Here is a 14,022-nt window from a genome sequence, read left to right as displayed (position 1 = left end):
TACACTGCAAACAGGAGGTTGCGCAATTTTACCTTCCTCCGGGCCCAGCACATTACCTTCATCGTAGCGCGCATCATAAATGAGCATTGATTCCGCTGCCGTAGACGTTGAGATTTGGAATAAAACATGCACAATTATATACTGTTGTGCTATTAAATAAACCAACATAAATGAGTCGAACTGAAGTCAATGTTAAAAAGGACGAAACAATTTGTGGCAACTTGGAAAAGGTAACTTTTCTTCCCCCTTTTCTTTCAAGCTAGAGTTCAGCGAGCAACGTCGCGAATTAAGAGTATTAATGAAGAAACGCAGGTAATTGCACAACACCCAAATAACTGTATATTATTACTGTATTTAAAACAAAATTGTTGAATGTAGGACCGTACAATAGGCTACTTCTAAAAAATAACTCGCCGAGTTAATTCGTTATCTATTTATTTTTCTTTATTATGGTGTCCATGAAAAGAAAATGTGTTTTAAGGCTATATTTAAAATATTACGTTACAATCCACGCATCATTTGTATTTTTTAATCTAGCAGTGACAAAGTTTTGTTCATACCGGTTTGCACCGCAAAACAGTAGCTCGCGCTGCTCATGAGCAATTCGTGAACCACACCGCACGAGCCCGGCGGGTTGCGTTCATTGGGCTTTGACAGAAAGTCTTGTACCCGCCGCTCTAGATGCGGTCCTAAGAACAATAATTTATATAAATTAGACACATCCACCCACAAAACAAATACTACACATATATACATACTTTATATATATATATATAAAGTATGCATATATGTGTAGTATTTGTGTTGTATATATATATATATATATATATATATATATATATATATATATATATATATATATATATATATATATATATATATATATATTGTATTATATATATATATATATATATATATATATATATATATATATATATATATATATATAATACAATATATATATATATATATATATATATATATATATATATATATATAAGAAACAGTAACCCAGTAGTAATCCCTTAAGGATCATTACAATATATATATATATATATATATATATATATATATATATATATATATATATATATATATATATATATATATATATATATATATATATATATTGTAATGATCCTTAAGGGATTACTACTGGGTTACTGTTTCTTTAAGTTAAGTTGTGTGTGTCAGTGAAAAAGTGCGCGAGGAGCGAGAGAGAGAGAGAGGGTTCAGTTATTTTTCTTGAGTGAGTTCGCTTGTATTAATGTTTAAATAAAAGAGACAAGTTGTCAACAGTAAACTGTCCGTTACAAGTTGTCAACAGCAAACTGTCCGTTACAGTATATATATATATATATATATATATATATATATATATATATATATATATATATACAGTATATATATATATATATATATATATATATATATATATATATATATATATATATATATATATATATACAGTATATATATATATCAGTGGGGAACCGTCAGGGCCCTCTACGCCCTCTCATAGGGCCTAAAATATTCTTAAAACATTATATATATAATTATCCAATTTTATTTTATCTACTTACAGTTTTACAATCGACATCTAAACAATTACAAAAATATAAGCAAATAAATTTTTCACCCGTGTCTATTCAATCTGTGTTTGAAGGGGAGGGGTTAAGTCAAGTGGAAGCCTGTGAGCCTGTGTCTCCCCCTATCAGGACTGTGATGCCCGCTGTTCGTTTACAGAGGGCATGGCAGTTATAATTCAGCGCAGTACCAGTTTCAAATGACAGCAAAATTGACCAATCATATCTTCCCTCTTAGTGGGCGGGCTTAACTGTATGATAATTTCCGCCCGCTGTGGCGACGCTAGCTGTCGTTAGCACCACCGCTAGCTAGTTTCGATTCATCCCTTTGATGGCCTCGTGCGCGTTGTTTACATATTCCGCTTCCGAGGAACAGGTTTGTTGGAACCTTATTTTGCTTAAGAAGTTATCTAGTACATATGTTATTATTTATTGCGTTTTTAAAGCTGTACTGTCGTCTCAATTTTACATTTTTTAAAATTGCAGTTAATTAGGAGAGGAAGCTAATTTCTTCCCGGGGGGGGGGGGGGGGATGGGAACGGGCCCAAGTTTAATGGTCACGGTTCGCTACTGATTATATATATATATATATATATATATATATATATATATATATATATATATATATATATATATATATATATATATATACATACACACACGTCTCCACTAGAGCAGTGGAGACATGTTCTCTGGAATGATGAATCACACTTCTCCATCTGGCAATCCAATGGAAGAGTCTGGGTTTTGCTATTGCCAGGAGAACTGGATTGCATTGTGCCAAATTTAAAAGGTTTGGTGGAGGTTTATATACACACACACAACCCCACAGCATAACCCCCTCCACCAAACTCTTTAAATTTGGCACAATGCAATCCAGTTCATCATTCCAGAGAACATGTCTCCACTGCTCTAAAGTCCTTTACACTACTATATCTGACACTTTGCATTGTGCTTGGTGATGTAAATCTTGGAAACGCATTCGATAAATCTGAAAGCCACATGAAGTTCTGCATAGGAATTTAGTTTAATACACCTGTGGCCATAGAAGTGATTGGAACACCTGAATCCAATTTAGATTTAGATGGCAAATGCATACATATATATATATTCGTGGCATAGATTCAACAAAGTACTGGAAACATGCCTCAGAGAGTCTGGTCCATATTGACATGATAGTTGCAGTGCAGTTGATGGATCCATGCTTTCATGTTGTTGAGGCCAAATTCTGACCCTACCATCCAAATGTTGCAGCAGAAACTGAGACTTATCAGACCAGGTAACATTTTTCCAATCTTCTATTGTCTAATTTTGGTAATATAATATAGCCTCAGTTTCCTGTTCTTAGCTGACAGGAGTGGCACCCAGTGTGGTCTTCTGCTGCTGTAGCCCATCTGCCTCAAGGTTCAACATGTTGTGTATTCAGAGATGCTCTTCTGCATGCCTCAGTTGTAACAACTGGTTATTTGAGTTACTGTTGCCGTTCTATCAGCTTGAACCAGTTTGGCCATTCTTCTCTGACTTCTGGCATCAACAAGGCATTTGCACCTACAGAACTACCGCTCACTGGATATTTTCTGTTTTTCGGACCAATCTCTGTAAACCTTAGAGATGGTTGTGCGTGAAAATCCCAGTAGATCAGTAGTTTCTGAAATACTCAGACCAGTCCGTCTGGCACCAACAACCATGCCACATTCAAAGTCACTTAAATCACCTTTCTTTCCCATTCTGATGCTCAGTTTGAACTGCAGCAGATCGTTTTGGCCATGTCTACATGCCTAAATGCATTGAGTTGCTGCCATGTGATTGGCTGATTCGACATTTGTGTTAAGGAGCAGTTGGACAGGTGTACCTAATAAAGTGACCGATATATATATATATATATATATATATATATATATATATATATATATATATATATATATATATATATATATATAAACGTTTTGGAAAAAAAGAAGACATGTCCCTGTTACACTAGGATCCAGAATGAAGGAATAAAGAGGGCAGAACAGCTGAGCCCTCTGCTAAGTAGTCCACAGGACATTGTGTTCCTGAATAACCACAGGACCTTCTCATTCATTTAAATACATAACATGCTTAAACCCTTTTAAATTAAATTAGCATCAAATGTCAGCCAATTACTGACATTGTTCAGCTGTCAAGCTGGCCCTTATAGGAGTAGACAGGAAAACGTAATGAATAATAGCCAACTGCAGAGCTTTGTGGAGTGTGTGCATTTCTGTGTCAGTGCACACCTGAAGCTCATGCACGCAGTGGCAGACGGAGAGTTTAGAGACCATCTTCACATGTGAACTAATTAGACTTAATCTTAATGCTTTGCTTGTGGTTATAAGCCTCTCCACATTAATAATGTGAAGCTATATATATATGTGTGTGTGTTTCCTAAATCAAATCAATCAAAAGGAAGATTCTATCGATGTCTACACGTCTGTCCAGGACAGGGTGTTTTATGATGCTAGATTCCTATTAGTTTTGTCACATAACCTCATCCCTAAGCCCCATGAGGTCTGCTTTGACATGATCTGTTTACAAGCATCCTGTGGAGTGCAGTCTACTGGCATTTAAAAATAGGAGGAAAACCTCAAGAGTTAAGGGAAGTAATCCTAAGGGGCACTGTGTTTAACCTCAACTGGATGGGACAGAGGTTCCAGAAAAAATCTTGGCTCTACCAGCGTAGCAAAGCAATGACACTGTTACAAATGTACAAATGTCAACTATAGTAGTGTGATGTCAAATTCCATTATTGCATGAATCATATATGAACCCCATGGATTACGTTTATCTGCCTTAATCAGACTCTTTAGGCCTTCATTTGTTTTATTTTTTAGACCAAGACATATCTGAGTGTTCTCAAAAGAGTGAGATGACGGTGAAAATCTATATATGTATTTGTGTGTGTGTGTTTGAGAGATGAGAGAGAGAGAGAATGAGATAGAGACCGATATGTCTTTACTGTGATGGGAGTGGTCAGGGAGGATGGCAGTTACCAACAGTAACTTCTTGGAAGGTCATGCTGTCTGAGAAAATGGTGGCTGTAGTTTCAAAGTCAGAGTTTGAGGTCAGAACAGTGGGAGTGTCTGGGGAGCAATGCTCCAGTATGCTATGCAGAGAAACCATGTGGTCATACTGGTCATACTGGTTACCCTGACCACTCATTAATTTTGGAACAAAGCTGCTTTTCCATAAACAATGACCTATTGGTTAGAGTTTACCATAAACACACACTGCCAACACCTTTACTGCCAAAACCTTTTATTCTGCAGTGGTCACTTACATCAGCACTTGTTTACATTACTGATTACTGAGCTTTGTGGACATGCTGATAGATGTACACATTACTTGTTATTGAGTTTTGTTTCTGATCTAGTTGTGTACGTTAGTTTTTTTGCTGATCTGTAGTTTTATACATTAGCCCATTGAGTGTTCTTCCAGCCCTGCAGTCTTATTTTCTCCTTGCCAGTGATATTTCATAATGTTTTAATTAATGTTCATAAATGTTTTTTGTTTGCCTTTCTAGGTTTATAACTGCGTCTGGTTTTGCTGTTTTATGATGTAACTTTAGTAGTTGTACTTCTGCTAATTCTAGGCAGTGATATAAAGCCCATTTAACTCTGTCCTCAATGCAACAGGAAAATAAATAAATGTGCATTAGTGATAAATAAACAACATGTCAAGAAAATGTCTCATTTTAAAATGTTTTGGTTAGACTTAATAACAGAGGTAATTTTGTCTTTTGTTTCAGTTTGTGAGCTCTAGTTTCCTTTTGTCTTGAGCTTCAGTTTTTCACTTCTGACTTGGTGCCCTAATAACACCTCTCATCTCCGTACAGTGCATCATAGGCAACCTCATAGGCTACATGTTCAGTGATGAGTATGCATTATGGAAACAGTGCCACCATTTTCCTCTGTACACTACTACATCACTACTATAAATATTTTCATATATGCACTCAGCAGACACTCTTATGCAGAGCAACCTACAAATTCAGTGATGTTACAGAGGTGAATGTAGCGTTATGGGGTCTTGCCCTAGGATTCTTAGTGGTGTAGCGTAGAGTCCCCAGAGAGGGGGAGTGGACCCTGGTCCTCCTTGGGGACCCACTATACTAAACCAAACACTCATTTGGAAGTCATTGAGGAGGTGGTAGGGCTTAATGCTGGACACATTCTCAACCTTCAGGAGGCTTTTATTTGTCTTTGGGAGCCACTGGAGACCAGTCAGAACTGAAAGGAAAAAGGATGAGTTCCTTCAAAAGCTTTTGCAGAATATATCAGTAATTTAGAGTGACTGGTTGATGGTGTAGCCTTGAGTCACGACCGTCCCGAATGAAGATGTTCCGCAGGAAACATCTCCAAACTTCTCTCCCATGCAGTCAGACGACAACAACAGCTACACACAGTGCAACACAATGCAGAAAAAAAAGAGTACTGGACTGACCAGAAAAATGCACTCTAACTAGACGTTCAGAATTGTAACTTGTTGTGAGCATGTGATGCGTGGCTTGAATATGAGTTGCAGATGTATTTTGGTTGAAAACAATCAAAGGCAAACGCGGTTTCAAGGACACACACACACAGACACACATACACAGCTGTCCACCTTCAGGGGACACAACACACAAGAGCAACATTTCATTTGAATTTAATTTACATACGTTAAGCGTGTTTAAGACCTGCTGGGCTGCAGGAAACCTGCTAGATTCTCATTTCTTCATGTGGTTAGCAGAATGATGGACTGTTCAGGCCACAGCACTGCACCCCAAGCTTGGTCAAAATGGCCTCTGGCTATTCATCAGTCCCGACCCCAAGATAATGTTTCTCATTAGGACAATTCAGGACAGGATTAGTTTGGAGAGAATGTGAGCAAAGTGGAAGACCTACTCCATACACAAATGAAAAAAAGAAGAAGCGTATATAATGGGGACACACAAGAGGATGTGACAGAGGACGATTGATCATAGACAGCGTGGAAGAATAAGGAAACTCGGAAGCAGAAGCATGATGGCTCGACACTTCCAGAACCACAGGCTACACTTGGCAGGTAAGTGTGTGATTACTATGACTGCTGTCTGGCAACCGCGAACCCACTTCAAGCTCCATCTGGAAATCCATGTGGAATCTGTTTTCTGTCTTCTCACCTTCGTCTTCCACAGATCTCACCGTCATTCCCATCTCCCGTTCTCCTCTGGGCTTTTCCCCGTCTAGCTGTTGTCTTTCGAGTTTCCAGCTATCTGTTATTAAAGCCATCCCCTGGTTGTGTTTTGTTTTAACATCAGTATTCTGTCTTTCTGCCCCAGTTACCGTCTTGATGTGTGTCTTTGTGTCTGTCGACGGGGTCAGCATGAACGACCTCCTGGAGAGAGCGTCCCAGCTTTCTGACAAACTCCACTCACTCAGCACCTCACTCTCCAATGACCTGGTCAGTGCATCTCCAGCAAGTGGCTGTGCGTCTGTGTGTGTTCGTCTGTGGCTGTGTGTCTGTGTGTGATTGTGGGTTGTGTGTCTGTTTATGTTTCTCTGTGGCTGTGGATGTGTCTCTGCATGTGATTGTGGTTGTGGTCATGTGTCTGTGTGTGTTTGTCTGTGGCTATGGATGTGTTTCTGCATGTGATTGTGGATGTGGCCATGTGCCCTAGGTGGAGACTGGCCATTGCTAGCCTGTAGGATGCACAGTGGTTGAATAGCAGTGCTGATGTATGGTGTTTTACTGGGAATGCAGGTGGTGGCAATGAAGTCTCTTCTCCACTTTTTCCATTTGTGATGATGCACTAGGAGTTGACTGCCTCTTGTACTTTTTCCAGCCTTTTTCATTAATTCAATTCCTCCTTTTCCAATGCAGGATTCTCACTTCCCACCGACAGGAGGTAGACTCATGAGACCATCAATGTGCCACACATCCTCTCTTCAGATCCCCAACGACAAAGATCAGGCCCTCAGAGTACCGGTAACACTCCTATACTCTTAAACTTTAATTAAACCATAAACCTCATGCATTTGTTCATTTGAGTTTAGTTTTAATACTCTCTGCACTAACGTTTCCTTATTTTGTTAGTGATACTCTTGTGGTCACTGTTGTAAGTGCAGGGAGATTAAGCATAACGTCAAGAGCGCAGTCTTAGTTCAGCTGTGTCAGCCGTATCAGTGTGAGTAGTGACTGGACCTGGTTGCTGTTCTTCTGTCTGCGAGCAGGAGAATGAGCTGCTATCTCTGGCACGCTCCCTGCTGCAGGCCTGGTCAGACCCCCTGGCCCTGCTCTTAACCGAGGCCAACACTCTGCCCCATCCGGAACGCAACTCTATCAACAGCAAAACCAGAGAACTGCAGGACCACACCAACACCTTGGGAGCAGGCCTGGAGCGCCTGGGTCACAAGGTAGGAGAGTTGTGCGTGCGTGTGTGCGTGCGTGTGTGCGTGCGTGCGTGTGTAAGCAGAGGTGGGCAGTAATGAAGTACATTTACTTAAGTACTGTACTTAAGTACAGTTCTTGAGTATTTGTACTTTACTTAAGTAGATTTTTTTTTTAAATACTTGTGACTTTCACTTCACTACAGTTGAATAACAAATACAGTACTTATCACTCCACTACATTTCTGTCCAGCTCTCGTTACTCGTTACTTCCACACACAACTCTCCTCCCCTCCCCCGATAGTATTTTCACAGGTGACAGCCTATCAGCAATCAAGGATGTGTCTGTGAGGTGTAAAATCAAGTTCGGTGTTGCTAGTCGTTCTTTTCCTAAATAACAGCAACATGAGCGGAGACGGCGGTGATGGAGCATGCCAGGGTTGCCAACTTTTCAAGATCGCTTGGAGGGAGATTTGAACCTGTACTTGGTGGCGAGTGTAAATTGTTGATCGGGGGGTGGCGAACGTTACCGGGGCGGTGAAAAATGGACACAAATTAAGTATTATATCTCGATCGCCGGTGGTTGATAGATATAGATCAGAGGTAAATAAACTAGATTTTTTATCGGCGTGAGATATCGGAACTGTGGCGTGAGAGCGTGTGAAAACGGTCAAATGCGTGTGTCTCACGCTCAATGCGTGAGAGCTGGCAACCCTGGCATGCTCTTTTGCACCCATGGCCGTATCTCGACAAAATGTTCCAGTTTTCTGAACGGATGAATCATTCCTATCGTTTTAAATGCATGCTTTGTTTGCCAAAAACAAACTATATCACTGCATACCAAAATTCACCATCCCACCTGAGGAAGTATATTACGGTATGCAGCCTAAATGTTTTGTTAAGTGACTATGTAGTCAGAGGAGCTTTGCAGTAAGGCTAGTGAAATGACTTTGCCTGCTCACTCCACTGCTAGGTCTGCTAGGATCACTATAAATAATGTTAACATTATATTGGCAAGTAATTCAAACTACGGAAACATCAATAAGGGAAACCGTGTGGGTTAATCGAATCTTGTCAAATAATGTTTCCATTCTAATGTCAGTGTAGAATTAATGTCAATAATTCTAATGTGGCTGTGATTTGTAGTTTGAAAAGAGTTTGTTAGCATGTTGGGTGGCATGGAGTTGGTGGGCTTTAGCCATACTGCAAAAGGTTGTAGCAAGGTTAGACTACCAAGATGCCACACTGCTAATTTTACTTTGTCTTTGTTTATATTGACTGTAGCATAATGTTGTATTGGATGACTGAATACCTAACTAGCAAAGAGAGAAAAACATCATTTTATTATTAACTTTTAATATGGTAACATAATTTGCTTAAACAGGTTAGGCTAGGCTAATCAGTGAATTGTGGTTTTAGAAAATGTTTTTGTTCCTTAAACTAAAGTGTAGGAAAACTTTTCTGCTACCACTACCTGAATGATGTACATCATTGGAATATGCCTTATGGATTATTATCAAAGACTGTATGAATATTATGCCCAAAGAGGATTTGGTAGGATGTATAATACTTTTAAACTATAACTTTTTTACAAATGTGACGGAAGGTGTACTTTAATACTTAAGTATTTTTAAAAGCAAGTACTTCAATACTTTCACTTAAGTAAGATTTTGAACATGCAACTTTCATTTGTATCGGAGTAGCATTTGACCAGTGGTATCTGTACTTTGACTCAAGTAATGAAATTGAGTACTTCGTCCGCCTCTGTGTGTAAGCCATTCTTGAGTCTCATTTTACTGCTGACCATTTATTTACCATGCCAGCAAATCGCTGCTCTGTTATCATCCTCTCCTCTCTTTCTCCGTAGATGGGGACATCTGAGAATCTTTCTACTCTCCCTTTCAACAATAATGACCTGGGCCATGACAAAATCTCCCGCCTGGTCAACTTCCACTTCCTCTTGTCCTGCTTTCGCAGAGACTCCCACAAGATTGACAGTTTCCTTAAAGTCCTTCGATGCCGAACCTCCAAGATGCGACCAGATATGTGCTAGAGCCGCAGGCGCCATTTTGGCTCACCACCTCTCTGAGACAGTCAGAAGGGTTACTGAACCAAAATGGCAGCATGAATCGACATGGGTCGATTCTCTTACAGTTCAAAGAGTAGCTCTGAAAATTTCTCTATGAAGTCACACATCAGATGGTGGATTCCTTTGGGGTGTGATCTCATAACCTCTGTTCAATGTCATATGACTATTTTTCCTTTCGTGCTTGAATAGATAGTCTGAGGAGCAGGGCAGACATGCTATCCTTCCAAATATTTTAAACAGCAAGGACATCATTTACAGGACATTTACAAACATCTGACAGAAAGGAAAGAAAACGAACTAATGTTGAGACTACTTGTTCCCATGTGTTATTTTCTCCATCAAAAAATTTTATTAGTTTAAACAGATTTTAAAACAGTTTAAACAGACAATTTTCAGAATATTCTGAAGTTGGATATGGGGCTGTGTAGAAATTGTGTAGAAATATGATGGCATGTTTAGAAATTTGCACTTTAGATGCCACCAGTGTATTTATAAAAGTACTAAAGTAAAGGTTCTTCTTTAGTTTTCCTTTACATGGTGTTCATAAACATAATACAAGCTGTCATGCAAAATATAAATAAAGTTTCATCATGCATGAAAAAAACACAAATGACTCCTTGTTAATCAAATACCTGCTCAAAATTATGAAAAAATTACTTGACTTTAAATTTTAAACTAAAGTCCGGTTTAGGAATATGTATTTAAATTGGCTTGACAAAACAAGCATGCTCTTCCTATTTTTGTTTATTGTTATTTGTTATTATTGGTAGTAATAGTAGTAGTAGTAGTAGTAGTAGTAACAGTAGTAGTATATCTCAGTTTAAACCTTTTGAAGTAATCACTTTCATACACTTTCACACATTTGCTTATTATACACTGAATTTTAGAACCAGTCTGATCAGATAGTTCTCATACAGAGTCCACTTGACGTCAGCTTATTTTTTATCCAGGCTTAGATTGCTTTAACAGGCTTTATCAGTCCAACATGAAGCATGCTCATAAACATAAATTTCTAGTTTATTGTTATTTCGGAAAAATCTGATTCTTCCACAATAACTTTCATAGTTATCATGCCAGAGCTCTGAGTGATCTAGTCTTCCTGAATGAGGATGCTCATTCTCAAGTTCTTGGTGTGACTGATTAAGCAGAGAAGACAAGAGCTAGCAGCAAAACCAAACCCCTATTGTGACATCATGAGCGGAGGTGGGTAGGAACGCGTTACATTTACTCCGTTACATTTACTCGGAGACAAAAATGTACTTGTAAGAGTAGTTTTAATATGAAAGACTTCTACTTTTACTTGAGTAAATGTGTGCTGAGAAAAACACGACTTTTACTCCGTTACAATCGTATTTGCGCTGCGCTCTACCGTTACTTTAGTTTTGTAAATAGTCTTTTCAGTGAGAAAACTGACTAATGTCTCGGCACCCGAGTATGAGTGACCAATCAAATGAAGCCGGTCAGTCACGTGATCACATACGCAAACTTTCTCCACCGGTAGCAATAAACCTACCGAAAAACCTACCTAGCATCCCTGGCCTCACATACAGCCAATGTTTACATTACAAACGTGTAAAAAGGACAGTTAATGCGCTGTCAGTTGTGTCTGCCAAATGTGTGAACATTTCAGCCTACAAGAACTCAAGATAAAATCTGAGGAAACGCGATGCGATAAGTTTGCCATATGTATAATTTTGTGTAATGCTATATCTCTGAGGCATAACGTTTGTATGATGTAATTATTAAATGTAACGTAGTGCAATACTAAATATATATTGCAATACTAGCAATATATGATGATTAAGTTTGCTACAAAGTGATTCAGTTGGCGGCAAGTTGTAGCTACACGTATTGGCTGACAGTCTCATCAGTTTGTGCCTTTGTGGAACACATTAAAGTTACACAGGCCTAATAATTAGGAACAAACAAAAATACATATTATTTATAATAAATAATTTTTATATATTATATTTATTTATAATAAATTATTTTTGTTATCATTAAAAGTCACTGTTTCCAGTAATTCAATTTCCCATTATGTCATTTATTGACACGAGACAGTACTCATGCATTTATTCACTACTTGAGTAGCTTTTAATCAAAGTACTTTTTTACTTTTACTCAAGTACATTTTTGGATGCATACTTTTAATTTTACTTGAGTAACATTTGGTTCAAATAACAGTACTTTTACTTGAGTAAAATTGTTGAATACTCTACCCACCTCTGATCACGAGGGAGGGTGGAGTCTGCTTTAGGTGTTTGGTGTGCCAGGACAAATCCTGAAGTTTCATTGTTGGGAAGACACACGTACTCCCGCTCTCCATATGAAGAAAGACCAAAAAACAAAACACAAACAAATCAACGGGTACAAGAACAGATATTTTTTATATATAATCAGACTTCATTTGGGACTGTACTTCAAATAAAGCTTTAATGATGCTGTCTTGCAAAATTCAAGTATTTTGTGGTTTTGTGGTGGAACCTAATCACCTTCACTAACTTTAACTGTAAGTTTAATTATCACATACAACTGATAACATATACCTCTTTCGAATATGTAAATGAAATTAGAAATTTTGTAAGTTGTAAATTTTGCTAATTAGTAAATGTGCATAAAGATCTATAAGAAGTAAAGAATTTGTGCTTTCTGTGGATGGGTTAGAAGTGTGTCACTTTGATAGTTTTGTCTGTCACCTGATCAGACACTTAGCAGGACTCAGAAAATGACACTGACAGAAGTGCAGAGTGGCACACAGGCAAACGAGATGATGGAAAACAGGAGAAAGAAATGCACAATAGAGCATGAGACTGATAGAGGGAGCAGGACCTCTGTCACTGCAGAGAGGAAGAACTCTGTGGAAGAGGAAGAGCTTTGAGGAAAATTAACTGGAACAAAGAAGCATGGCACTGGAAAGAAAAAATCAGAAGCTCAAAAAGAAATGTAATAAGAACAGAAACACTGATTTCAGAACAACTGTCCAATGATTCTTCTCAAAGTCACTATGTCATCATTATATCATTATATGTTTAGTTGTTAAATGGTCATTTTTGGTGTGCTGGGGGTGTGGTATCTTAGACCACTGCAGACTGAAGACAATTCTGTAGAACTCTATAAATGCAACAAAAGAACACTAACATCAATTAATTATTAGGTTGTACATTAATGAAACTATGTCCTAAAATTTCTTGCATGAATGGAGATTTATTTCCTGTGTTAAAGGTTAAGCTGTCTTAGCTTGCATGCGTAACAGAAGAGGCCTTCCCAGGGAGCCACATGCTCTTGGTTTTCAGGGGACAATTCCCTCATTGGTGTAAGCAGGACCTCAGGAGTCCTGGTGTAGCTCACATGCTGCTGGTTACAAGAGAATTTTTCTAAGAAGCATTACTGCACAATATATATATATATATATATATATATATATATATATATATATATATATATATATATTTATATATATATATATTTTAATGGAATTACTTTAATGGAATGTTATGTTTTAGTGAATTACAGATGGGTAGCATGAAATCAAACAGATGGAGCCCAACTGAACTTGCATAAGTGTGCTGCATAAGTCGTCCTCCCCACCAAACTCGCTTGCATCATGCCGGCACCACACCTGCACCACCCACCCAGCCTCAGTGCAACTGCCCCCATCACCCCACCCCTGCAGCTATAGTTACACACCTATAGTTACACACTCACATCAAAACCAAAATACCAAATACCAAAGAAAGTTAATAGAGTTCATCTCATTATATTAATTACATCACTGATGAGTTTTGCTTTTATTATAAACTGTTTAGGAATATAAAAAGTGATAATATGAAATAAAAACAAAAAAGCATACAAACGTCTATGTATAAAATAAAGGCTATATCACCCATTTAAATAACAAAATTCTAGTAGTATTCATTTAGAGAGGGTCAAATGACCTATAGTCAGAGGGATTTTAATAGCTCCATGTCAAATCCTTTGA

The 14,022-nt window shown here is 38.1% G+C and overlaps 1 protein-coding gene across 5 annotated transcripts; it reads left to right on the top strand.

Annotated features, from left to right (window-relative positions):
• The first annotated feature begins 46 nt into the window (after nucleotides 1-46).
• Nucleotides 47-10,620, top strand: prl (prolactin). 5 transcript variants are annotated; one of them, XM_076996290.1, is made up of 6 exons: nucleotides 47-230; nucleotides 6,436-6,650; nucleotides 6,907-7,028; nucleotides 7,449-7,553; nucleotides 7,799-7,981; nucleotides 9,822-10,620. In XM_076996290.1, exons 2-6 carry the CDS (start codon nucleotides 6,608-6,610, stop codon nucleotides 10,005-10,007), a joined length of 639 nt encoding a protein of 212 aa, XP_076852405.1. In that variant the 5' UTR covers nucleotides 47-230; nucleotides 6,436-6,607; the 3' UTR covers nucleotides 10,008-10,620. The 5 variants fall into 5 exon arrangements, with proteins under 5 accessions (XP_076852405.1, XP_076852404.1, XP_076852402.1 ...); XM_076996289.1 differs by having other exon boundaries at nucleotides 47-312; XM_076996287.1 differs by having other exon boundaries at nucleotides 47-312; nucleotides 6,336-6,650.
• Nucleotides 10,621-14,022: the final 3,402 nt, after the last annotated feature.

Source organism: Brachyhypopomus gauderio, chromosome 2 (genome assembly GCF_052324685.1).
Source record: "Brachyhypopomus gauderio isolate BG-103 chromosome 2, BGAUD_0.2, whole genome shotgun sequence".
NCBI classification, from domain to species: Eukaryota; Metazoa; Chordata; class Actinopteri; order Gymnotiformes; family Hypopomidae; genus Brachyhypopomus; species Brachyhypopomus gauderio.
Note: the sequence above shows the minus strand (reverse complement) of the source record. Positions and strands in the feature narration are given on the sequence as shown.

What these genes read in the sequence shown, in the direction of transcription:
- prl (XM_076996290.1), top strand. Translation starts at nt 6,608, where the DNA reads ATGATGGCTCGACACTTCCAGAACCACAGGCTACACTTGGCAG. An exon ending in CCACAGGCTACACTTGGCAG is followed by an intron (nt 6,651 to 6,906) that starts GTAAGTGTGTGA and finishes TTTCTGCCCCAG; the next exon opens with TTACCGTCTTGATGTGTGTC. An exon ending in ATCAGGCCCTCAGAGTACCG is followed by an intron (nt 7,554 to 7,798) that starts GTAACACTCCTA and finishes GTCTGCGAGCAG; the next exon opens with GAGAATGAGCTGCTATCTCT.